Source organism: Rana temporaria, chromosome 13, assembly GCF_905171775.1.
Source record: "Rana temporaria chromosome 13, aRanTem1.1, whole genome shotgun sequence".
NCBI lineage: Eukaryota > Metazoa > Chordata > Amphibia > Anura > Ranidae > Rana > Rana temporaria.
The window spans coordinates 15,196,745-15,221,166 of NC_053501.1; the positions used below are offsets into that span (position 1 = coordinate 15,196,745).

The 24,422-nt window shown below is 48.0% G+C and overlaps 3 protein-coding genes across 6 annotated transcripts in view; 1 reads left to right on the plus strand and 2 right to left on the minus strand.

The window, feature by feature from the left end:
* The window catches only part of MLH3 (mutL homolog 3), a 21,697-nt gene extending 12,110 nt beyond the window's left edge, over positions 1–9,587 (minus strand). Inside the window, exons 1-5 of one of the 2 annotated variants that reach the window (XM_040332813.1) lie at positions 9,471–9,587; positions 3,185–5,783; positions 1,601–1,693; positions 1,379–1,443; positions 288–392 (exon numbers count right to left, since the gene is read on the minus strand). In XM_040332813.1, the coding sequence (XP_040188747.1) occupies positions 288–392; positions 1,379–1,443; positions 1,601–1,693; positions 3,185–5,708 (2,787 nt within the window). In that variant the 5' untranslated portion in view covers positions 5,709–5,783; positions 9,471–9,587. The remainder of the gene's footprint in view (positions 1–287; positions 393–1,378; positions 1,444–1,600; positions 1,694–3,184; positions 5,784–9,470) is intronic. The other variant, XM_040332815.1, reaches the window with a different exon arrangement.
* Positions 9,588–9,664: 77 nt separating this feature from the next.
* ZC2HC1C (zinc finger C2HC-type containing 1C) lies at positions 9,665–22,356 on the plus strand. Of its 3 annotated transcripts, none has more exons than XM_040332816.1 (3): positions 9,665–9,798; positions 18,669–19,980; positions 21,630–22,356. In XM_040332816.1, the coding sequence occupies exons 1-3, from the start codon at positions 9,680–9,682 to the stop codon at positions 21,882–21,884; spliced, it is 1,686 nt and encodes a 561-aa protein (XP_040188750.1). In that variant the 5' UTR covers positions 9,665–9,679; the 3' UTR covers positions 21,885–22,356. The 3 variants fall into 3 exon arrangements, with proteins under 3 accessions (XP_040188750.1, XP_040188752.1, XP_040188751.1); XM_040332818.1 differs by having other exon boundaries at positions 9,711–9,798; positions 18,658–19,980; positions 21,630–22,355; XM_040332817.1 differs by lacking the exon at positions 9,665–9,798 and adding an exon at positions 14,444–14,567 and having other exon boundaries at positions 21,630–22,355.
* ACYP1 (acylphosphatase 1) lies at positions 11,958–14,387 on the minus strand. The gene is made up of 3 exons (XM_040332821.1): positions 14,269–14,387; positions 12,410–12,497; positions 11,958–12,274 (listed from the first exon to the last, which is right to left on the minus strand). The coding sequence occupies exons 2-3, from the start codon at positions 12,491–12,493 to the stop codon at positions 12,059–12,061; spliced, it is 300 nt and encodes a 99-aa protein (XP_040188755.1). The 5' UTR covers positions 12,494–12,497; positions 14,269–14,387; the 3' UTR covers positions 11,958–12,058.
* Positions 22,357–24,422: the final 2,066 nt, after the last annotated feature.

Consider the following 24,422-nt stretch of genomic DNA (forward strand, 5'->3'; position numbering starts at 1 on the left):
CCAGAGGAGGGCTGGAGGTGCAAGGGCCACATAAAAAGGCCTGGAGGGCCGGATTTGGCCTGCGGGCCTTGTGTTTGACACCTGTGTGTTACAGCTTTATTCCAAAATGGATTACATTTATTATTTTCCTCAAAATTCTACAAACAATACCCCAGAATGACAATGTGAAAGAAGTTTGTTTGAAATCTTGACAGTCTAATGTCCAAGGGAGATAGATTTCCTTCAGGAGTGCTACAACTGTCCACAGCACACTTTTCCCCCTCCATTATAATGGATGGTCAACGTACCTCCATGCTGTGAATCATCTCCTTGGTAAATCGATATGGGTACAATATATTGTGTATCTTCACAGCCAAAGAGTCTGAACGGTCCTTACCGATGTCCACTGCCACCTGGCACAAGAAAAATGTGCAATGAAACAAAGCCGTATGCAAAGTGCTGTGAGCCAGGACCAATGGTAATCTCTGTACAATGAGTGTGATGTGTACATGCAATTATTATACACTGTAAAAGGTCAAATGTATGCAGACCTCTGACCATCACATCTATACATGCCTGTTGGAACGCCCATTCAAAAACCATGGCCATTAATGTGGAGTAGGCACCCACTTGTGGCTTTACCAACCCCACCCCCCACCATCACCACTCTACTGGGAAGGCTTTCTACAAGATTTTTCAGTGTTTGTGGAAATTTTTGAGGTCATGTACTAAAGTCCAATTAATCCCAACAGGGCTGGACTGGGACAGAGATTTGGCCCTGGACTTCATCCAGACTGGCCCACTTTGACAGGTCTCTCCCATGGCAGCCGGGCAACTCCCCCTTCACTAGCCACTAGCCATTCTACTTTTATTAGAGTAGAACGGCTGGTACTGGTACTCTTATAGGCAGTACCAGTGGGGAAGCTAGACTATATTTTAACACCAATGCAAAGAATCAGTTCGGTGCCCCCCCCTTATGGGACAAGATTAGGCAGACGTGAGAAACTCCCAGGCCATAGCTGTTGAGTCAGCTGTCTGTCCCCTCCCCCATGCTCCTCTGGTCCTCCCCCTGCTCCTCTGGTCCCCCCAGGTGAACGCTGTGGGGAGGGAGAGACAGACATAGGAGCAGAGGGGGGCGGCAGTCCGCTGTCACTGAAGCCGGCCCACTGAGCCATCAGCCCACCGGGAAACTCCCTGTAGTCCCAATGGCCAGTCCATCCCTGAATCCCAATGGTGTTCAGTAGGGTTAAGTCTGAACTTGATGCAGGCCGGTCTCTGTGAGCACTGGGTGATATCTTACAACTCCCATTGTGTATGTACAGTATACAAAGGGATTGTGTGTGTGGTGGTAAGGAGTGAATTTTCAGAATAAATATCAGAGGCCACATGGATCACTTACTTCAAGATGTCGGGCAAACACTGGATTCTGCCACTTTGAGTACATCATCTCTAGTGAGCCGTCACCTGTAAAGAGATATTCTCCATTACATTGAGGGAGGAGGGGGAAGGACAGTCCTCTGTATCAGAGGATTGAGGAGAGATTATAAGAGATCATAAGAGGAGTAAGAGGGGATTGGGAAGGACAGTCCTCTGTATCAGAAGGACAGAAGTTAGTCTCTACCTCTCTGGCTGGGTGGGCCTCTCTCTGAACTGGCTCTGGGTAAGAATGGCTCTAGCAGCTCAGTCCTAAACGGATGACATTGGTACTGGAATCCTAGATGAAAGGAAACAAATCTACTGCTGTTATACGGGTCAGCCTGGATTCCTCTGTTGTCAGAGCATAGCTATTTTATGGGCTATTTCTGCAAATCTTACAACCAATGCAGGAACACAGAAGGAGCACATCTGACCAGCATTCGACATCTATGGCTTAAAAAAACAAATACTGCAGAAAAGGCTCTTAAAACGGAGTTCCACCCAAAAATGGAACTTCCGCTTTTCGGATTCCTCCCCCCCACATTTGGCACCTTTCAGGGGGGAGGAGATACCTGTCTAATATGGGTATTATGGTCCCACTTCCGGGAATAGATACCCGAGCCATTCGCGGGTATCTACGCCACTTACGGCGCCTTTTCTGGGAGACACACAGGTTCCCGAAAGACAGCATGGACCAGTGGGATAGCACAGCGCGAGTCACGCATACACAGTAGGAAACCAGGAAGTTAAACCGCAAGGCTTCACTTCCTGATTCCTTACCGAAGATGACGGCGGCAGTACCTGAAAGTCGAGGGATAGATCGGCTTCGGGTGCCGACATCGCGGGCGCCCTGGACAGGTAAGTGTCCTTATTTGCAGCTGCTGACTTAAAAAAAGAAATTGGCAGAACTCTACTTTAAATCTATTTCACAAATGGACCAGAGAGTTAAAAAGCATGTGATATTTACCACCAGAGTTTGGCTGCCGGTATTTGTCAAAAAACAGCCGCCACGTCCTTAACAACCAATGACTAATCAGTTGTCATTGGGCCTCCCTACTACAGCTGATTGTAAAACAAAAATCAGACAATTAACTATTTTCTATGAAGAAAAAAAAAAACAGCGTGGGGTTCCCCCCGCCAGTCTGTACCAGGTTCTTTGGGTCTGGTATGGATTTTAAGGGGAACCCTATGTCAAAATAAATAATAATAAAAAATAAATAAAAAAAACAGTGTTGGATCCTCCCAAAATCCATACCAGACCCTTATCCGAGCATGCAGCCCGCCAGGTTGGGTAAGGTGGGCGGAGAGCTAGCCCCATCCCCTCCTGAAAATTTTGAACAAAAAGCAGCGTGGGAAACCAGTCAGTACCAGGGGGGTGGGCGTTTTGGGGGCAGGGGGTGCTTTGAGCCCAAAGTACCTTGTCCCCCCCTTTTCTGACCTGCCTGAACTTTCACAACTGATTTACCGCATACAGTATTTTATCTCATTACCATTCAGGGGGGTGTTGTGGAATTTTCAAGGAAAGCTGGGAAGCCTGATACTATTGTTTGAGATCCAGGTTATCTCACAGGAAATTACAAAACAGTGGATTTCTGGAAGGTTCAGCAGGTACAAAAAAAAAAATGAAAATTAATGCAGCCACCACATCTACGGACTGGTAGGCTGCAATATATAAAATTTTTGTTCTTGGGTCTAGATATCCTTTAAAAATTCAACCTGCTGTATATGGCACTGTAAACTGGGTAAGATGGCAGAGTGAGGCCAGCTTTCACAAATGGATGGTACGTACCATTATCACAGACCACCTGGACAGACAAAGTGGATAAGTCTTTGGTACAGGCCACGGTTTGGTCCGCCTGCGGGGCGCTGTAAGTGCTGAGTCCAGTGCAGGGGTTGATGAAGACATTCCTCCCCAGACTTTGCTCATAATGTTGCAGCCACTCCGTGGAGGAATTCTCCGCTTCTTTCTTTTCTTGGTGGATTCCTGTCTGTGACATCCGTGGCTCCAGTTCATCTTTTTCTGGCTCACAACCCAAGCCTCCTGTGTCCATACTCACATTTGCACATAGCTGAATGTCGCTGGAGGGTGCTGAGGTTTGGGGAACTTCAACCATTAAGTGGTCAGTGTCATTCTTTGGCTGTAACTCTCCAGATCGTATCTCCAGAGGGCAACAGGCCAGGTCCTTGTCCTTTTTTAGTCGACACAGCTTAGTCGATATGGAGCTGTGAAGTTTGATGGTTCCTGGCTCCTTTTCCCTTAAACTTGCATAGCTGGATAGAGTCAAGGGACTGGCAATCTCAGCCCTCTTCTCACTCTCTGCGTGGAACGCGGTCTGTTGCACAGCTGGCTTTATGCGTTCAATTGAAGGACATGAGGCCTCTACCCTGGCTGACTCTGCTCTATCACAGACTAGGCCAACAGGGGCTGCAGCCCCCTTCTTTCCATATGCTCTTTTGAATTTATCCAGAGATCCTAGGCTCACTGGCAGATGCAACTTCAATGGGTTTTTTTTCATTGCGAGCTCTGGAGGTACGGTGGTTGTTTTAGAAATTGTTATACCTGTAGGATGATCTGCGCTGTTTCTGTGCGCTGAATCCAGAAAATGAGGCGTGTAGGCGACAGAAGATAAACAGCCTGGTTCTCCATCAGAAGTGTGCATACCCCTGGATGGAGGCTTGGAGCTGCTCTGGTCTGCTCCCTTCAATTCAGCATTTAGACTTATATTTGAAAGCATGCTTTGTCCTGGATGATGTTCCAGCGAGTGTCTGGAAGTGACAAACTCCTGGTCATTCCTACAGGATTCCAATCTGGAGCAGCCAGCTGTGACACCATGATGACAGAGTCTGATTTGCTGCCCAGATAATTGCTGAACGTCTTCTTCTCCATCAGACTCGAGATTCAGCTTTCCTGACCTGCAGGGTGCGAAATCAGAACTAAAATTCGGACAGTCCACTTTCTCCCTGTCCATCTGTGAGGTAGATGAGGACAGTGAAATTCCTTCTCCGCTGGCAGCCTTGGTGTCAGTTGTATCCTCGATTGCGGAACTGTCCACCATATTCGCTAAAATCACATTTTTCCGACACACTGACTTTGATCGCAGGCTGCTCAGGTCAGGGTAGACCAATATGGACTCGCTGATGCCTCTGGAATTTGATGGCTCCGAATTGTCTTCAGGTGACGACTCATGGCCTGATAAACCGACCTGATGTTTCTGATTAAATTCAGTGACCTCTTCTTTAGAAGGTTCTAAATACAGGTTCTCTTTCTTCAAGAAGTCCTTTACCCCCTGCTCTACACACAGAAGCACAGAGCCCCAGTCTTGGAATTCAATCAATGTTTTATTAGGCTCAAAGCAGATGTCATACTCATCATAGGGGCACTGGATATTGAGCACAAAAATGCCATGCAACTCAGCACCCGTCCGGTGGGAGCCAGGGCTGGAGCTTGTGCGCACGGCTTGGCTGGCTTTTGGCCGGCATATCACACTTTCTTTCCTCAAAAGAGAGTCAATGAGTTTGTGTAAGTGTGTTTTCAACACCAGTCGACTATTGACATACAGGAACTGCATTGTTTTGTTGTAGTGTCCTTCGGAACTGATAACGCCAACAACCTTCAACCTGTCCTGTGTATGGTGGATCTCTCGAAGGTGCTGGGATTTCATCGGCCCATAGATCTGGCAGAAGCGTGAACACACGTCCCGGGTTTTTGGCAGCTGCAGAACCATAGAATGAAGAGCATCATTCTTCAAAGAAAAGGAGATGGTTGGTTTCATGAGAGAAGCCGCTTCCACCTTCTGGCGAATCCTCTCCAGCTCCAAGACGGGATCCACGCACCCCCTCCGCACGGGTAGATTATAGAAGAGGTTATACAGCGTCACGGTGGTACCAGCGCTGGGGCGGGTCACCTCAGGCCGCTGCACCGGGAGTGGCTTCCTGTTCTGGAAAAGTTTGGTGAACGTTCGGCCGGTAGGTTTCTGCTTGGAGGAGATCTCTACGACGCTGCACACCTCGGCCATGCTGGCGATCGCCTCCCCGCGAAACCCATAAAATCTTAAATCTTCCAAGTCCTTCAGGGAATGGCACTTACTGGTGAAGTATCTCATCCCCACTCTTTCCATGTCCTCTGGGCCCAAACCGCAGCCGTTATCCACCACCTGCACCCTAAAGATCTCAAGGTCAACCCGTACTGCAATACACGTGGCCTGGGCATCAGCACCGTTCAGCAGAAGTTCTTCCACACACTGACTGACCGATGTTATAGCAATTCCTGACCGCAAACGACATCTGACATCCTCTGGCAAGACGCGGATCATCCTAAGCGAGACAGTACATAGGAACGTGGAAATGGACCTCCATCTTCACAGACCCATACTGCTATAGATACTTGACTGAAAAAAAAACAGAAATAACAATGATTAACACAATACAAGACAACATAGTGTAACAGGGGTATATACAATGCGATATGGTGTAATGTGGATACACTGGCCCAGATTCAAGAAGCAATTGCGTCTGCTTAACCATAGTTACGTAGCGCAATTGCTTACTTGCGCCGGCGTTTCGAATGCTCCTGATTCAGGAACCTCGTTACTCCGACGGCAGCCTAAGATATGACTAGCATAAGGCTCTTATGCCAGTCATATCGTAGGCTGCATTCTTACGTTGGGCGCTAGGGGGCGTTCCCGTTGTGGTCAGCGTAGAGTATGCAAATTGCATACTAACGCCGATTCACAACCCTACGCGAGCCCTGCGTACGCAGTTTACGTCGTTTGCGTACGTCGGGTTTCGCGTAAGGCTGCTCCTGCTAATAGCAGGGGCAGCCAATGCTACGTATACCCGTCGTTCCCGCGTCGCGAAGTTTAAATTTTACGTAGTTTGCATAAGTGAATCGTGAATGGCGCTGGACGCCATTTACGTTCACTTTGAAGCAAATGACGCCCTTGCGACGTCATTTGCCGCAATGCACGTCGGGAAAGTTTCCAGACGGAGCATGCGCACTACGTTCGGCGCGGGAACGCGCCTAATTTAAATGATCCACGCCCCCTACGGGATCATTTAAATTACGCGCCCTTACGCCGGGCATTTTTGAGGAGCGCCCACGCAAATTACGTGGCTACTGCTTCGTGAATGAAGCGTAGCGCAAATAATTTGCGGGGCGCAGGGCAAAAACGGGACGCTGCGCCTCCGTAAGGAGTGCACAGCGGTACCTGATTCTGCCCCACTGTATGCAGGGATAATCTCAGATAATAGATGCAGGAACTCCCCCTTTCTGAGTCACCCCTTTTCTCCGCCCCCTACCCACCTCCCAGTACCGTCCCTTTTAGACTATATAGAACCAAGTATCATTTAATGATATCAAGAAAAGCAGTAAAATAGATCCCCTGCCTGCAGCCAGCAACAATAGATCCCCCTAACAACAATGGACCACCCACAACAAAATGTCACCGCCAGCAACAATAGACTCCCGGCAGCAACAACAGATCTCCGCACAGCCAGCATTAACCACTTAAGACCCGGACCTTTAGGCAGCTTAAGGACCTGGCCAGTAATTGCGATTCAGCACTGTGTCGTTTTTACTGACAATTGCGCGGTCGTGCGACGTGGCTCCCAAACAAAATTGGCGTCCTTTTTTTCCCACAAATAGAGCTTTCTTTTGGTGGTATTTGATCACCTCTGTGGTTTTTATTTTTTGCGCTATAAACAAAAATAGAGCGTAAAATTTTTTTAAAAAATCAATATTTTTAACTTTTTGCTATAATAAATATCCCCCAAAAATATATAAAAAAAACATTTTTTTTCCTCAGTTTAGGCCGATACGTATTTTTCTACCTATTTTTGGTAAAAAAATAAAAAATCGCAATAAGCGTTTATCGATTGGTTTGCACAAAATTTATAGCGTTTACAAAATAGGGGATAGTTTTATTGCATTTTTATTAATTATTATTTTTACTACTAATGGCGGCGATCAGCGATTTTTTCGTGACTGCGACATTATGGCGGACACATCGGCCAATTTTGGCACATTTTTGGGACCATTGTCATTTTCACAGCAAAAAATGCATTAAAAGTGCATTGTTTACTGTGAAAATGACAATTGCAGTTTGGGAGTTAACCACAAGGGGGCGCTGAAGGGGTTAAGTGTGACCTCATTTGTGTTTCTAACTGTATCTGCAACAGGGGGGGGTGTGGGTGTAGGTGTGACGTCATTGATTGTGTTTCCCTATAAAAGGGAACACACTATCGATGACGGCGCCACAGTGAAGAACGGGGACGCTGTGTTTACACACAGCTCTCCCCGTTCTTCAGCTCCGGGGACCGATCGCGGGACTCCAGCGCCGATCGGGTCCGCGGGTCGCGGAGCTTCGGACCGGTTCGCGGGCGCGCGTCCGCGACCCACGGCTGGGCACTTAAAGAGGATGTACCTGTACGTGCTTGTGCCCAGCCGTGCCATTCTGCCGACGTATATGTGCAGGAGGCGGTCCTTAAGCGGTTAATAGTCTCTCTGGCTGCCATCAACAATAGACCCCTCCCTCAACAGTAAATCTCTTTCAGCAACAACTGACCCCCCAGCAACATAAGACCCCCACCAGCAACAAATAGACCTCCCCAGCAACAATAGACCCCCCCTGCAAAAATAGATCCCCAGCAGTGAGCATCAATACCCTGCAGCACACCCCAGCACCCCTTGCCATTACATACAGTCAGTCAAGGAGGTGCCGGAACTGCGTTCCCCCGCTGAAAAGAAGCCCTGACTGTATGCAATGCTATATAGTGTAATAGAAGTAGAGTGGTACCTTGGATTACAAGAATAATTTGCTCCAGAAGAACGCTTGTAATCCAAAGCACTCGTATATCAAATAATCTGTTCCAGCGGCACTGCTAGTGTATGCAGTACCGCATGTAACCAGAGGTGGGGGGGGGGGGGGGGCGCTGGAGACATTTGGAAACACTTGGAGAGGCTCGGAGACACTCGGGAACGGAGTGCTTCGGAGGGTCACCGCTCCCCCCCCCCGCTTCTCTGGCCAAATGCAGTACCAGAAAGGCGTGATAAAGGTATATACAATGTAATAGAGGTATATACAATGTAATAGAGGTATATACAATGTAATAGAGGTATATACAATGTAATAGAGGTATAAACAATGTAATGGAGGTATATACAATGTAATGGAAGTATATACAATGTAATAGAGGTATATACAATGTAATAGAGGTATATACAATGTAATGGAAGTATATACAATGTAATGGAGGTATATACAATGTAATAGAAGTATATACAATGTAATAGAAGTATATACAATGTAATAGAGGTATATACAATGTAATAGAGGTATATACAATGTAATAGAGGTATAAACAATGTAATGGAGGTATAAACAATGTAATGGAAGTATATACAATGTAATGGAGGTATATATAAGGGTGACAGAGGTATATACAATGTAATAGAGGTATATACAATGTAATGGAGGTATATACAATGTAGTAGAGGTATATACAATGTAATAGAGGTATATACAATGTAATAGAGGTATATACAATGTAATAGAGGTATATACAATGTAATAGAGGTATATACAATGTAATAGAAGTATATACAATGTAATAGAGGTATATACAATGTAATAGAGGTATATACAATGTAATAGAGGTATATACAATGTAATGGAGGTATATACAATGTAATGGAGGTATATACAATGTAATAGAGGTATAAACAATGTAATGGAGGTATATACAATGTAATGGAGGTATATACAATGTAATGGAAGTATATACAATGTAATGGAAGTATATACAATGTAATAGAGGTATATATAAGGGTGACAGAGGTATATACAATGTAATAGAGGTATATACAATGTAATAGAAGTATATACAATGTAATAGAGGTATATACAATGTAATGGAGGTATATACAATGTAATAGAGGTATATATAAGGGTGACAGAGGTATATACAATGTAATAGAGGTATATACAATGTAATAGAAGTATATACAATGTAATGGAGGTGTACACAGGGTAATATGATGTCAGGGGGCAGTAACAGTAATGGAATAGATGTTTTACCTCAGTTAGTTCAATGACCTTTCTTTATCCATCAATCAAACGGGTTTCCTGGTTACAGGGGGCGGGACGCTTTCCTTCTTCCTGGTTACAGGGGGCGGGACTATTCCCTCCTTCCTAGTTACTGGGGGCGGTTTCCTATGTTCGTTTTGGTCACAGGGGGCGGGCTCTTCCGGTCTTCTCGATTCCAATAGGCGGGTCCTCGGATTGTCATGGATACAGGGGCGGGCACTTCTTGGTTACAGCAGACATGTAATCAGTACGTGTGTGCACACATCCGTAAACAAAAGTTTCTGCAGCTCGTGTCACGTGGTTTCGTTCGTCTCAAAAGGTAAGGAAAAGATCCTCCCTTACCTTCCCCAGAACCAAACTTCTGATTGACCTCCAATATGCAGATAGAATGTTATCTCCTGTGTACCAGTGTGGGGGATATACTGTGTACACCAGGGGTGCTCAAACTTTTACAGAGTGAGGGCCACTTTAGCGACTTGGTAAGCGGTCGCGGGCCACGATGAGAAGAGCGGGCGGATGACAGGTCTGTGTCCACTCTTCATACACAGAGCAGACATGGACGCAGCCCACTCTACTCTATGGACCCTCCGATCCACCCACATAGAAGGGGACGGATCCACTTCTGTTTTTTTAAGCGGCTTAGACGGCAGGTAGGCGGTAAGGATGAGCTCCGGCGTGTTCGCATAGAACACGTGCAGAGCCCGCCAGGAAGTTGGCACCCGCGCTGCGCTAATCACAGGCAGACATTGTCTGATGCTTGGCTGCAGAGATCGTGAAATGTCTGCCTGGCTGTGATTAGCGCAGCGCGGGTGCCGACTTCCTGGCGGGCTCTGCACGCGTTCTATGCGAACACGCCGGAGCTCATCCTTAGTAGGCGGGTATAAAGGGACACAAGTCTGTTTACATCTGCCGCTCTATAGAAGTCAATGGAGCGTCTGACCTGATAAAACCGATCTGCAGTCACACTGATACACTGCGGTACCTGCACCTCAACTGACAATCTTCACTTCTTCCTCAGGATTCCTGCAGGTACCGCTGGCTGTCTTCCAGGGCTGGTACTGCTGGCGGGTCCTGCTGGCTGGTTCCGGGCCCACCATCCCAGAGCATCAGTGTGACAGGAACCGGCGCTAGAGAAGGCATGTGGCTGGAGTAGAGAGCAGAGCCAATGCTTCCTATATCGCTCCTGTCAAAGGATATCACTCCGCTGTCAGCTCTGCTTCCTCTAGTGTCAGCTCCGTTCTTCACACTGATGCTCGGGATGGCAGGTTGGAAACCTGCAATCTGGGCTTGCCAACCCGCCATCCCAGAGCAGGTGATAGAGGGCCACATCAGAGGGTGCCGTTGGTCACCCTTGGTGTACACAGATGGTGTGAGGGATATTCTGTGTACATGGATGGTTAGCTCCGGTGTGAGGGATATTCTGTGTAGATGAATGGTTAGCTCTGGTGTGAGGGATATTCTGTGTAGATGAATGGTTAGCTCTGGTGTGAGGGATATTCTGTGTACATGGATGGTTAGCTCCGGTGTGAGAGATATTCTGTGTACATGGATGGTTAGCCCCGGTGTGAGGGATATTCTGTGTAGATGGATGGTTAGCTCCGGTGTGAGGGATATTCTGTGTACATGGATGGTTAGCTCCGGTGTGAGGGATATTCTGTGTAGATGGATGGTTAGCCCCGGTGTGAGGGATATTCTGTGTAGATGGATGGTTAGCCCCGGTGTGAGGGATATTCTGTGTAGATGGATGGTTAGCTCCGGTGTGGGGGATATTCTGTGTAGATGGATGGTTAGCTCCGGTGTGAGGGATATTCTGTGTAGATGGATGGTTAGCCCCGGTGTGAGGGATATTCTGTGTAGATGGATGGTTAGCTCCGGTGTGAGGGATATTCTGTGTACATGGATGGTTAGCTCCGGTGTGAGGGATATTCTGTGTACATGGATGGTTAGCTCCGGTGTGAGGGATATTCTGTGTACATGGATGGTTAGCTCCGGTGTGAGGGATATTCTGTGTACATGGATGGTTAGCTCCGGTGTGAGGGATATTCTGTATACATGGATGGTTAGCTCCGGTGTGGGGGATATTCTGGATTGCTGGCCCTGTGCTCCGACATGAGATAGTTAGAGAAAAGCACACAGAGGAAATTTTGAGGGGTATTTCCCTTTATTTCAGTGCAACAGAACCAACAACATAACACATATATGGAGGTTGGGATGAAAGAAAAGAAGCTGGGATAGCCACACTCCAAAAAAACTCCTCCTTTAATTAAAAAATCACAAAACGCATGCGTTTTGTGATTTTTAATTAAAGGAGGAGTTTTTTTGGAGTGCGGCTATCCCAGCTTCTTTTCTTTCATCCCAACCTGCATTTTGATTGCACTGCCTGCACCCTAGACTCGGATCATAGGAAATAGATCACCTGGTTCTCTTTGAGCGGTTACCCACTTTCTCATAACACATATATGGAGTGAACAGCTGGGGGAATGTTCCCGCAGTACAAGCATTCAGTCATTTTCTCTGACATCACCCGGACAATCCTGCAGGACGAAATGTTCGCCATTAACTCCTGCATGTCTGGACTGTCACTTTTTAACGGAGAAACTTCTGAACTCCAGTTGTTGGATGTCCCTCTGGTTGTGAAATTTGGCCTCTGTGATTCTGGATTTGGGGCTCCCTTTTTTCTGCAGCCATTCCTGCATCTCCCGCACTCGGCTCAGCTGCCCCTGAATCTGCCCTTGGACCGTCCCATTGTCTGTATTCTTCACCCAGCCAACCAAGCCCAGACGTGTCCCCTCCGCCTGAAATTGGGGGAACAAAGAGCACCGTCAGCACGATGATGTCGGAAATCTGAGCAATAAGAATGACAACGTGACACGCCCACTTGGGGGCAACATGTGAGGTCCTCCTCGGTGAGCGGGATGGATGGACGTTACCTGTGTGTACTTGCGGAAGAAAACCCCCTGCACCTTCCCAAACACCTCATAGTCCAGGGAGATGAGCGAACCACCCTCCGCCATGTTCCTGAGGGGGAAGAGACAAATGACATGGTTACCATGGTGATAGCTCATCGATTCTTCACTGACCAATCCCTCTTCTCAGCTCATTACATCCTTCATCACTCGTGTTGCTTTGCTGTTACATAGTTCCATCTCTGAATTTGTCAGAGCATTTCTTACTCTCCCTGTACTGGGTGTTTGTACCTCAGACATGGCAGCCTGTACTTGCCAGGGGAATGGCTGCTGAGATAAAAACAACTTCTGGATAAAACTGTGCTCACGGACATGGGAGGAATGAGAAAACATAAAGGAGGCTCCCATACATAAGAAGGGTCCCTAACGCTCCTCTACCCCTCCCCCCTAATGGTTATATATATATATATATATATATATATATATATATATATATATATATATAGCTTTGCAATACTCTACCCCCACCATACAATGGAGGGTATATAGGAGCTTCTGCTGACACAACCCTACCCCCATATACAAGAGTACACAGGGGGAATGAGAAGACACAAGGAAAGTCCCATAAGCAGGCGGGCCCCTAACTGTCCTCTAACCCACCATGGATTGATATAGAAGAGGCCTTGCAATCCTCTACCCCCACCATACGCAGAAGCCCCCACCCCCAATGGCGATAGATATATATATATATATATATATATATATATATATATATATATATATATATATATATATATATATATATATATATATATATATATATATATATATATATATATATATATAGTCTACCCTCACCATACACAGGAGGAAACCCCCATGGTTGAATATATATAGGGGTATCTACTGACAAAACCCTACCCCCCACATACACAGGAGGGGCCCCTAACTATCCTCTATCCACCCCCCCCCCCCCAACGGCTTGATATATAAGGGGCCTCACAATCCTCTACACCAGTGGTCTCCAAACTGCGGCCCAAGAGCCAGATGTGGCACTTTGCTTGCTTTTATTTGATCCACTGATACCAACAACAAGCATTATTTCCACCCCCCCCCCCCCCCCCCAATGACACCAACGATGAGACACAATTTCTCCCAATGACGGGGTATTGTTTTTTTGATGTCAGGGACCCTTTCATCTTCCAATAGCCACAGTAGGACCCCCCCTCCTAAAGTCTGGAGGACAGTAAACTGTCCCTTTTGTTTAGAAAGTTTGGCGAACCCTGCTCTACACCCACCATACACATGAGGGACCCTGCTTACAGAATTCTCCACCCCTTCCCCCATACAGGGGACATAGGAGGGGCCCCTGTGAACACAGGAGGAATGAGAAGACCCCCATACACAAGGACCCCCTTCATGGCTGGATATATGGGGGGGGTCACAATCTTGAACCGTGCCCTTTCATCTCTGACTATATAGTGGGCATCACAATACTCTACCCCACCATACACAGGAGGGGTCCCATATGGTTGGATATATAGGGGCCTCTTGCTGGAACAGTGCTCTACCCCTTCCCTTATATACAGGAAGAAGCCCTTCCATCACTGTATATAGAGGGGGCATCTAAAGACACAACTCCAGGAGAAATGGGGAGACCCCCATACATGGCTGGATATATGGGGGCTTCTGCACCCTCCTTACACTGGAAAGGGGCTGGATATATATGGGGGTCTCACAATCTTTCACCCCCTCTGTGGCTGGATATATAGGAGGAGCTCCTACATGTCTGGATATATATAGCGAGTCTCACAGTCCTCCCATTCATACACAAGAGGGGCCCTTCATGGTTGGACATACATGGACCCTCTGCTGACACTCACTTTGCGCTGCTCCGTTCCTATGACAACACCGGCCAGCAGAGTCGCAGGATGATGACGTAGGAGATTCCGTTCCTTTGCGCGTCCCAGCTTCGGTCCCGCCCATTGGCTCCGTCGCCTGTATCCCGCCCGCAGCACACTGATTCGTCTTCCCTTTATATCCCGCACACAAGTCCCTCCTCTGTTTCCATGGCAGCGGTCTCCATGGTTCCTGCAGTACACAGAGATTTCCCTCCTTCCAGGCTGGTGGAGAAGTGAGGAAGATCGGAGGATTCCTGCAGCCATTCACCCTTCCAGTGTCAGTGAGTAGAATCCCGTCTGTCTGTTCTCTACTTCTCAGTGTTCCCGGTCAGCAGTACTGGAGGGATCCTGGACACCCTCTCTTAGCTATGCAGACCCTCCCCCACACCCTCTCTTATGTCTGCTCTCTGTTGTCACCCATTGTGTGCTGTGTAGTGAGTGGACGTGGCTGTGTGGAAGCTCTGGGGGGGTTTTGTTGAGGAGGACAGTCATTTGTGTGCAAAAAAAACAAACATTTTCTATGAGGCCAAAACCACAGCGTGGAAGAAAGCTGATCAGTGTAGAGATGTCCCATTCCGGGGTCTCCAGACTGGGGCCAATGTGGCCCTTCACTTGCCTTTATCCGGCCTTGTGTACGCTATGCCATCCACTGGCGCCAGTGATGGGGCACGGCTCCTCCCACTGGCGCCAGTGATGGGGCACGGCTCCTCCCACTGGCGCCAGTGATGGGGCACCGCTTCTGCCACTGGCGCCAGTGATGGGGCACCGCTTCTGCCACTGGCGCCAGTGATGGGGGCACCGCTTCTCCCACTGGCGCCAGTGATGGGGGCACCGCTTCTCCCACTGGCGCCAGTGATGGGGCACCGCTTCTCCCACTGGCGCCAATGATGGGGCACCGCTTCTCCCACTGACACCAGTGATGGGGCACTATTCCTCACATTAAATCCAATGATGGGGCATTGTTTGCTTCCACTGATCACAGTCCAGGTTGCTCCAAAGCAAACCGCAATAAACTGGCCCTTTGCTTAGAGAGTTTGGAGACCCCTGATCTATACAAACCGCTATAGAAGAGAATGGGATCCTTTTAATGTTGGGCATTGTCGGGTGTAGGGGAATGCACAAAATGACACAATGCTCAGCCTGCCTGCATGCCCTGAACACACAGTCCCGCACTGCACACACATCTCATGGCCTGCATGCAGTCACGGCCCAAAGCCTGCACACACAGTCCCAGCCTGCACGCCCTGCACACAGTCACAGCCCAAAGCCTGCCAACGTTAACAGCTCACAGCCTACACGCCCTGTACACACAGTCCTGGCCTGCACACACAGCTCACGGCCTGCATGCAGTCACGACCCATGGCTGGCCTGCACACAGTCCCGGCCCAAAGCCTGCACATACAGTCCCGGCCTGCACACAGTCACAGCCCAAAGCCTGTCAACATTAACAGCTCACAGCCTGCACGCCCTGCACACACAGCTCACAGCCTGCATGCAGTCATGACCCAAAGCCTGCACAGACAGTCTGGGCCTGCACGCGCTGCACCCACACAGTCCCAGCTCATGACGTGCACACACTACACAAAGTCACGGGTGGGTTGCCACCTCATCCCATAAAAAGCGAACACATATGAATTACACAGGTTCTAAGAATAGTTTAATGCAGATAAGTCACAAAGTGAGTTTAATTACCACCTCTATCAGCCATTGAACCTGTGTAATTATTATGTGTTCGGTTTTAAGGGATGAGGTGGCAACCCTATGGGACACCCAGCCTGTGCACACTGCGCACACACAGTCACAGCACATGGCTTAAGTGCATTACAGATACTACACAGAGCCCCCCCATGAAGCTCTTGTGTTTCCCCCTCCCCTGACCTGCTGGCTGCATGCTTGAATAAGGGTCTGATATGGATCTGGGGACTCCATGCCATTTTTTTTTTTTGGCATGGGGTTCCCCTTAAAATCCATGCCAGACCCAAAGGGCCTGGTATGCATCAGGAGGGGACCCCGCGCAGTTTTTTATTTACATTCAGCTGTCAGTGGGGAAACCAGCTGACAGCTGAGCCATCTGTTGTTATGGATGCGGCGGCCGGCTTCCCGGTCCGCTCATTAACAACCAGCTATTCTTCACACAGAATTCAGATCAGTTGATCAATTTTTGACTGAATTGAATTTGAATTGTTCTGAAAATGTGGAATTTATTAGAAAATAAAAAACCAAAGTGAAGCTTTATTTTAATTGCCTGCATTCCTTTCACAAGTCGCATGTATATCATGCGGGTGCGACTTTTGAGGGTTTACATTGAAGTCTATGGCCATCAAGTCTCATGAAAGTCAGACCAAAGTAGTGGATAAACTACTTTAAAGTCACTGCAACTTTAAGTTGCACAGATGTGAATGGTACTCATTTGGAAACATGGGGTGCGACTTGTCACGCGACTTTTGGGTCCAAAGTCGCACAAGTGTAAATGGGACCTTAAAGCCATAAGAAGCATTTGCCCCTCTCAATAGAAGTGAATCTGTAATTGTTTACATTGACATCAAACCTGCAGTGATCTATAATTTACAAAAGGGGCTGCAGTAGGACCAGAAAAACGTATTAAACCTGAGAGCCGCCTATGTACCCGCCTCTCAGCACTTCCTTGTGGACTTTGTGAGTCGCAGGATATTCCAGGACAATGAATGGTTCTTGAAGCCAGAGGTGTGCCAGCAGATAGTAGTCATGGTGACACCAATAAACACCAGATGCTACCATTTCTGCTTCAGTCACTGAAATAGTTCCTCCATTGATGGTACGCTCCTCACTGGACCTATATCAAGGGGATATCCTGCATTCAAAGGCCTGTTTCACATGGGCTTCAGCTTGTATCGGAGCAGTGTGAACAGAGAGCTTTCAGCAAGCTTTGTTGAAGCTTTTAAGGTACCTTTTAAAGCGGAGTTCCGCCTGGGGGGGATTTTTTTTTTAAGTCAGCAGCTACAAATACTGTAGCTGCTAACTTTTAATATAAAGACACTTACCTGTCAAGGGAGCCTGTAATGTCCTTACCCGAAGCCAATCCATCCCTTGGCATGGCCTGCACACACAGCTTACGGCCCGCACACACAGCTTACGGCTCACGGCCCACACACACAGCTCACGGCCCCCACACACAGCTCACGGTCCGCACGTCCTACACACACAGCTTACGGCCCTGCACGCCCTGCGCACACACAGCTCGCCGCCCCTGCACACACAGCTCGCCGCCCCTGCACACACAGCTCGCCGCCCCTGCACGCCCTACACACACACAGCTCGCCGCCCCTGCACGCCCTACACACACAGCTCGCCGCCCCTGCACGCCCTACACACACAGCTCGCCGCCCCTGCACGCCCTACACACACATAGCTCGCCGCCCCTGCACGCCCTACACACACAGCTCGCCGCCCCTGCACGCCCTACACACACAGCTCGCCGCCCCTGCACGCCCTGTTTTCTTTTACCTACGGGTAAGCCTATAATGAGGCTTACCTGTAGGTAAAATGAATATCTCCTAAACCTGTACGGTTAGAAATTAAGAGAAGAGGTCTCCTGCGCTTGTCTAGTGAATCACAAAATAATACAGGGAACCAATGTGTTCAATATGTGAGAATGCTGCTCAAATCTATAAAGTATACAAATCAATTTTTAGTGGATCTGTACGGTTAGAGCTTACATTCTAAAGGGAGGGGGAGGTGGTACACCGGAGGAGGGGAGGAATCCGAAAAGCGGAAGGTCAATTTTTGGGTGGAACTCCGCTTTAATTCTCACCACCTACACAGTATAGAATAGGGGTATGACTGCAGCAGCATCATGGTCGCCTTCAAAGGGCCAGTTGTGACTGTAAGACTAGATGGCCAGAGCACATTACATCGATATGAAGAGCCCCCCACCCTCCCTTACATCACAGTGCACCCTCCTTACCTAGTGCTGCTGCTGCTGGGAGTGAAACTGGAAAGCAGAAAGTGCAGAGTCTGAAGGAGGGCTGGAGTCAACTGCCTAATGTGAAGACCAGGGGAGGTGGAGATGAGGGGGTGCTGTGGCTGCACAGAATCTGGTGGAGTAGTTCTGTCGTCCTCTCTGCTGAGACAAGGTGGGTGCCGCAACTGCAGCCTGGCAGGCTGATTCAGCCTGTAGGCCTTATGTTTGACACGCATGGCACTAAATGTACACACCAGGTCATTACTATAGCTCATAAGCAGCATAGATTTCTATACATTCAGCATATTTCTGCACAGCCTTTCACCCATTTCAGCCCAGAATGCATAGGGTTCCATACTGTACACAGGGAAGGTAGCCATGTAGAGATCTTCTTACATGTATACATAATACTGAATTCTGTAACATTTTAGTTTCTCCCCAGGGCCAGCATGGCGAGGCTCAAGATGGCTCCAAACGCATACCCCGAGGGGTTAGTTGAATCAAGGCTTCCTACACTGCAAGCCCCTAAAATGCCGTCCCGACTAGAGTTGTTAAAGAACGACTACCAAGAGCGAAACCTCCGAGTCAAAGAGGAGAAGATGATGACTCTGCTAAAACAGCAACAAGAGCGCATCTCACACAGGGCCACCAACTCTTCCCTGTACACTGCATATCCTTCTCAACACAAGTCATTTCATGAAGTCCACCAGAACCCATATTCAAGTCCCTGGGCCCCAGAGGAAAGCGCATGGGCCTCTAACTGGACAGTAAGCAAGAGGACTGCTGGCATAGACCGCGCACATCCTCTCAAACCAGTCTATCACAGGAAGGCCACCACACACGTGCCCGGCAGCCATCACCCTCCGTCAGCTAACAGGTACAAACCTCCTCCAGTACAAGAGCAGGTAAGGTCCAAATCTGGCCCAGCCCGGACAAACCCTTGGCAACAGCTTGAGAAAAAGGAGTCCAACCTGGAAGCTGAAATTCGCAGGAAAGAAGCGCTGCTAAGAGAAAAGCTGCGGAAAACAGAGGAAGAACTGCGCCGCATGCAGAGAGAGAGAGAAGAGGCGGAAATGGAAGACGGGAGAGTCCAAGAGATTCAGGACCCCAGGAGAGTCCAAGAGATTCAGGACCCCAGGAGAGTCCAAGAGATTCGGGACCCCAGGAGAGTCCAAGAGATTCAGGACCCCAGGAGAGTCCAAGAGATTCAGGACACCAGAAGAGTCCAAGAGATTCAGGACACCAGGAGAGTGAGGGCAGCCACAACCCAGCACCGGGCAACAAAGACCTACCATTATTCAGGCTACAGCGAACAGAAACACGGGGAGGACAGACCTCATCATGTGGAGGACAGATCCTATCATGTGGAGGACAGATCCTATCAGGACATAGAAGCTAAAAGCCAGGTCCAGGAGCCGACCTTAGATAGGAGCACAAAACATATCGGACAAACCAAGAATGTTACTCCACCGCTGACAAATGGCTCGTCCCATATCACAATGGCACCCCAAGGTGCTCAAACCAACAGATCCGCCATAGGCGATGACGTAGAGGTCAATGAAGAGGACTTGGTTCCATGTGACCTGTGCGGGCGACGTTTTATGGTGCATCGTCTAGAGAAACATATGCAGGTCTGCCAGAAGATGCTGAACTCCAAAAGGAAGGTGTTTGATTCTTCCAAAGCAAGGGCCAAAGGGACCGACCTCGAGCAATATCTACACACCAAAGGAAGAACGAAAGACCCACCACCACAGGTAACTCCATCTCTTCTTCTTACTAACATGTTCTGCTTACCTCTCAATTTTTTGAGATGGGAATGAGAGACACCTATTAGCAAAAGTATGTAGGCATAGGACAACACCCCCTGCCACGCCCCCTAAAGGAAAATTATATAAAAAAATAAAAAAAAGGAGTTAACCACTTCAATACCACACGCCGTCATATGACGTCCTTGACTTTGTGCGGTGATATCTTAATGATGGGGCAGCTACAGGCATCATTCAGACATCATTATTTGCAGGTGGCGATTCTGTGCAAGATGAGAACGATCATAGCGGCAGTTCCATCGCTTGATCGTTCTTATAGGCGACAGGAGGGGACGTCCCCCCTCCCGCCGCCATCCAGTGCTTCTCCGGGCTCTCCCGTGCAATCGTGGACCTAGACAAAGATTCGGACGCCGCCAGATGACAACCATAGGGATTTTCCAGTCATCTATATGACCGTCGGAGGCCCGGGTGCAACGTTACGACGTCACACCCGGACCCTGCATGTAAACAAAGCGGTGATCGCGGTCAGTGAATTTTTTTTTTTTTTTTCTCAATCTCATGCTTTCCAGCCTGCAGGAGAGATGTGGGGTCTTGTTGACCCTGCATAACTCCATAAAGAGGACCTTTCACGATAAATTCCTTGTACAGTTAAACCTCGGATTACGAGCATATTCCGTTCCAGGAGTATGCTCGTAATCCAAAGTACTCGCATATCAAAGCGAGTTTTCCCATTTGATGTCAGTGGAAACGAAAATAATTGGTTCCGCATTGACTTCAATGGGATGCAATACCAAATGCGGCCAGAGGTGGGGGGGGCCAGAGAGCACCGAAAAGGCCTGAGGACACTTTGGCTCGTTTCCTGTGCCCCTATACCTCATGCCAAATGAGGTACCGCAGGCCAATGTTCAGCTTTTCTCGGCTCCTGCACCCCGTACCTCAAGCCAAATGAGGTACCGCAGGCCTATTTTCGGGTCTGCTCGGCTCCTGTGCCCCTATACCTCAGGCCAAATGAGGTACTGCAGGCCAATTTTCGGCTTTTCTCTGCTCCTGCGCCCGTACCTCAGGCCAAATGAGGTACTGCAGGCCTATTTTCGGGTCTGCTCGGCTTCTGCGCCCCCAGTACCTCAGGCCAAATGAGGCACTGCAGGCCTATTTAACTTGAATTCTGCTTGTCTTGCGAGTCAACACTCGCAAACCAAGTCAGAATTTTTTTTAAAAAGTTGCTTGCAAATCAAAACGCTCTCAAACCAAGTTACTCTTAAACAGAGGTTCCACTGTAATAGCAATAAAAGTGATAAAAAAAAGTGTAAAAAAAAATCTATATATATATATTACACGCCAAATGTGTCCTGCAAGGGGGCGAGGAGTGCTTAAAGCAGAAGTTCCACTTTTGGGTGGAAATCTACTTTAATGCATTCCCTGCATTAAGGTAAAAAATGATTTGCCACTTGCTGTTTGGATGGCCACCCTATCACTCTGCCTGTGCAAGACCATGGCTTGATGAGGATATGTAGGTCTGTTTTACCCATACATCATATACTGTAGATCATTGCTTGCTTAGTTATGATTCTTGAAAGGCCGTTTCCCATTCTAGTGTAATTTCTGACCCTGGCATTGACGTTTTCTCTCCACTTCAGGTCAAAGGCAGCTCATGGCGTCAGAAGCACGAGTCTTTCATCCGAAACATTCGCCAGGCTCGCGTGGTGCAGGACGTTGTGAGCAAAGGAGGGAAACCATCTGACGTGCCTCCACCTCCACCAGATGAAAATCCAGATTATGTGACCTGTCCTCACTGCAGTCGCCGCTTTGCTCCACGACCTGCCGAACGCCATATACCCATGTGTGCAACGATTAAGAACAGGCCCTGTCCTCCTCCAGGCCGGCGACGCTGACACCCGTACACTATGGGATTAATGTGTGAAATATCCTTGCAGAGATGGGTAAGAGATGCAGGCTAGGCACCCACTATATAAAGCAGTGTCCCCAAACTGCGACGGGAGGGTCAGATGCAGCCCTTTGGGCACTGATGCCCATGATGGCGAGCTGTTCCTCCAATTGATACCAACAATGCAGCACTATTCCTCCAACTGACAACAATGATGGGGCACTATTTCTCCCATTAAAACCAACAATGGGGTATTGCAATTGACAGCATTTCTACTCCCACCAGCCACAGTCCGTTGGAGGGTAAACTGGCCCTTTGTTTAGAAAGTTTGGAGACCCCTGATAGAGAACTACAAGGTAAGGGGGGGGGGGGATTATCTAGGAAGACATGTTCAAGGTTAGGCTTGTTGTCCAACAGGGTCTGGGTATATGGGTAGATTCAGGTACGGGCGCGCTCTTTTGCGGCGGCGTAGCCTAGCGTGTTTACACTACGCCGCCTTAAGTAAGAGAGGCAAGTACATGATTCTCAAAGCACTTAGGGCGGCGTAGTGTAAATACGGCGGGCGTAAGGGCGCCTAACTCAAATGGGTTGGGGGGGGAGGCGTGTTTAATGGTAATGAGGCTTGACCTCACGATTTTTTTACACTGCGCACGCGCCGGGCGCCTACATTTCCCAGGGCGCATTGCGGCTAAGTACGCCGTACGGGCCTATTGATTTCGACGTGGACATAAACGACGTAACTCCCGATTCGCAGACGACTTACGCAAACGACGTAAAAAATTCGAACCTCGCGGCGGGAACGGCGGCCATACTTTAACATTGTTATTCCACCTCATAGGTGGAATAACTTTAGGCCTGTAAAGGCCTTTACGGAAACTGCGTAAAACTGCGTAGATTCTGAGTTAGGCCGGCTGATCTACTGATAAGCCGGCCTAACTCTTACTGAATCTACCTAATAGTGTCTAAATCTAGGCTGAGGAAATGCTGATCTGCTTCAGCCTGAACCTTACTTACAAAGTGAGTCTTAAGACACAAAGGGGTTGATTTGCAAAATCTGATGCAGCTCTGCATAGAAACAGAATTGGCTTCCATGTTTTTTTTTGCCAGCTTAATTGAACAAGCTGAAGTTAGATTGGCTACCATGCACAGCTGCATGAGATTTTGCACTCTCCTGTTTTAGTAAATCAACTCCACAGTGTCACACCCAAGTCTGTGCCCGGTTCTGGACCTGAAAAGAGCTTCACAGATAACAGTACAATCTAGTCTGGAAAGAGCCACGGTGCTTGGCCCAAAGTGACATTCATGGCTAGTGTCACAGATCCAGTTCAGCATGGTCCAGGTATGGCCTGCAAGCCTAGATCTGGATTGCTGCTATGTAGAGACCAGCTGAAGCAACAAGAAAAAACTAGCAAAAAAGTAAAGTACTTAAAGCGGAGGGCCGGCGTTAAAAATAAATAAATAAAAGTCAGCAGCTACCAACACTGTAGCTGCTGACTTTAAATAAGGACACTTACTTGTCCAGGGTGCCCGCGATGTCGGAAGCCGAGCAATCGCTCGAGTCTCGGCTGAACCACCGCCATCCTTGGTGAGGGAATCAGGAAGTGAAGCGTTGCAGCTTCACTTCCCGGTTCCCTACTGCGCATGCGCGAGTCACGTGGCGCTATGTGAATGGGCGGATGTCTCCTGGGACACACACAGGTCCCAGAAGACACCGCTCCCCATTTCCCCAGGAGGCAGCGCGAAGATCACTGTGGACGAGGAAGTGGCAGATTAGGACAATCTACCTAGTAACAGGCACTTCTGGTAAATTGTAATTTTTTTGTAGCCTTTTTGGCTATTTTTTTTTTTTTAAGGGTGGACCTCCGCTTTAAGATTTTTCTCAGCAGAGGTCAGGAAAAGGTATCCATCCTCCTAGGCCACTAAAAAAAAAAAAAAAAACACAAGGCATGGTAAGAGTAGGAGGGGGGTTATATTGGGCTAGACTACATTGTTTTTCTTTGCCAGTGTCCCTTTTTCCTGTGGATGGCAGTATCTAAATTCCTGTCCCTAAAGGCGACCATACACTGTTCGAATTTCGAAATAATTTTATTTTGAAAATCGTATCAAAGAATTTTCATACGAATTTCACACCGTTAGTGGGCTGCAGCAACAGCTGATTTTCATGCGGCAAACAAATTTGAAAAATCCAACATGTTGTACATTTTTTGAAAAACAAACGATTTTCTGATCAATGATGGGAGAAAAATCGTGCGAGAAATGCAATTGAAAATAAAATGCGCATGTGCAAGAAAAGAATATTCCCGGAGAGAAACAAATATTCCCGGCAACATGAAGGTTTTGTCTGCCAAATTTCGAAAATCAATGGTATCAGCGGATCACAAAAAAAAATAAAACTTTCTGATTTTGAAAAAAAAGAAATGTTCAAAGTTCGACCGTGTATGGCCTGCTTTAGTCTCGGTTCACACTGATGCAATGCAAATTCTGTTGCGACATGTGCGATTCTAATGCAAATTAAAGGAGAAGTCCAGCCAAAGCTTGTTTGGCT

Coding starts and splice junctions, on each gene's coding strand:
- ZC2HC1C (XM_040332816.1), top strand. CDS start 9,680: ATGGATACAGGGGCGGGCACTTCTTGGTTACAGCAGACATGTAATCAG. Junction 9,799..18,668: donor GGTTTCGTTCGTCTCAAAAG/GTAAGGAAAAGA, acceptor GTTTCTCCCCAG/GGCCAGCATGGCGAGGCTCA. Junction 19,981..21,629: donor CGAAAGACCCACCACCACAG/GTAACTCCATCT, acceptor TCTCCACTTCAG/GTCAAAGGCAGCTCATGGCG.
- ACYP1 (XM_040332821.1), bottom strand. CDS start 12,493: ATGGCGGAGGGTGGTTCGCTCATCTCCCTGGACTATGAGGTGTTTGGG. Junction 12,275..12,409: donor TCTTCCGCAAGTACACACAG/GTAACGTCCATC, acceptor CCCCAATTTCAG/GCGGAGGGGACACGTCTGGG.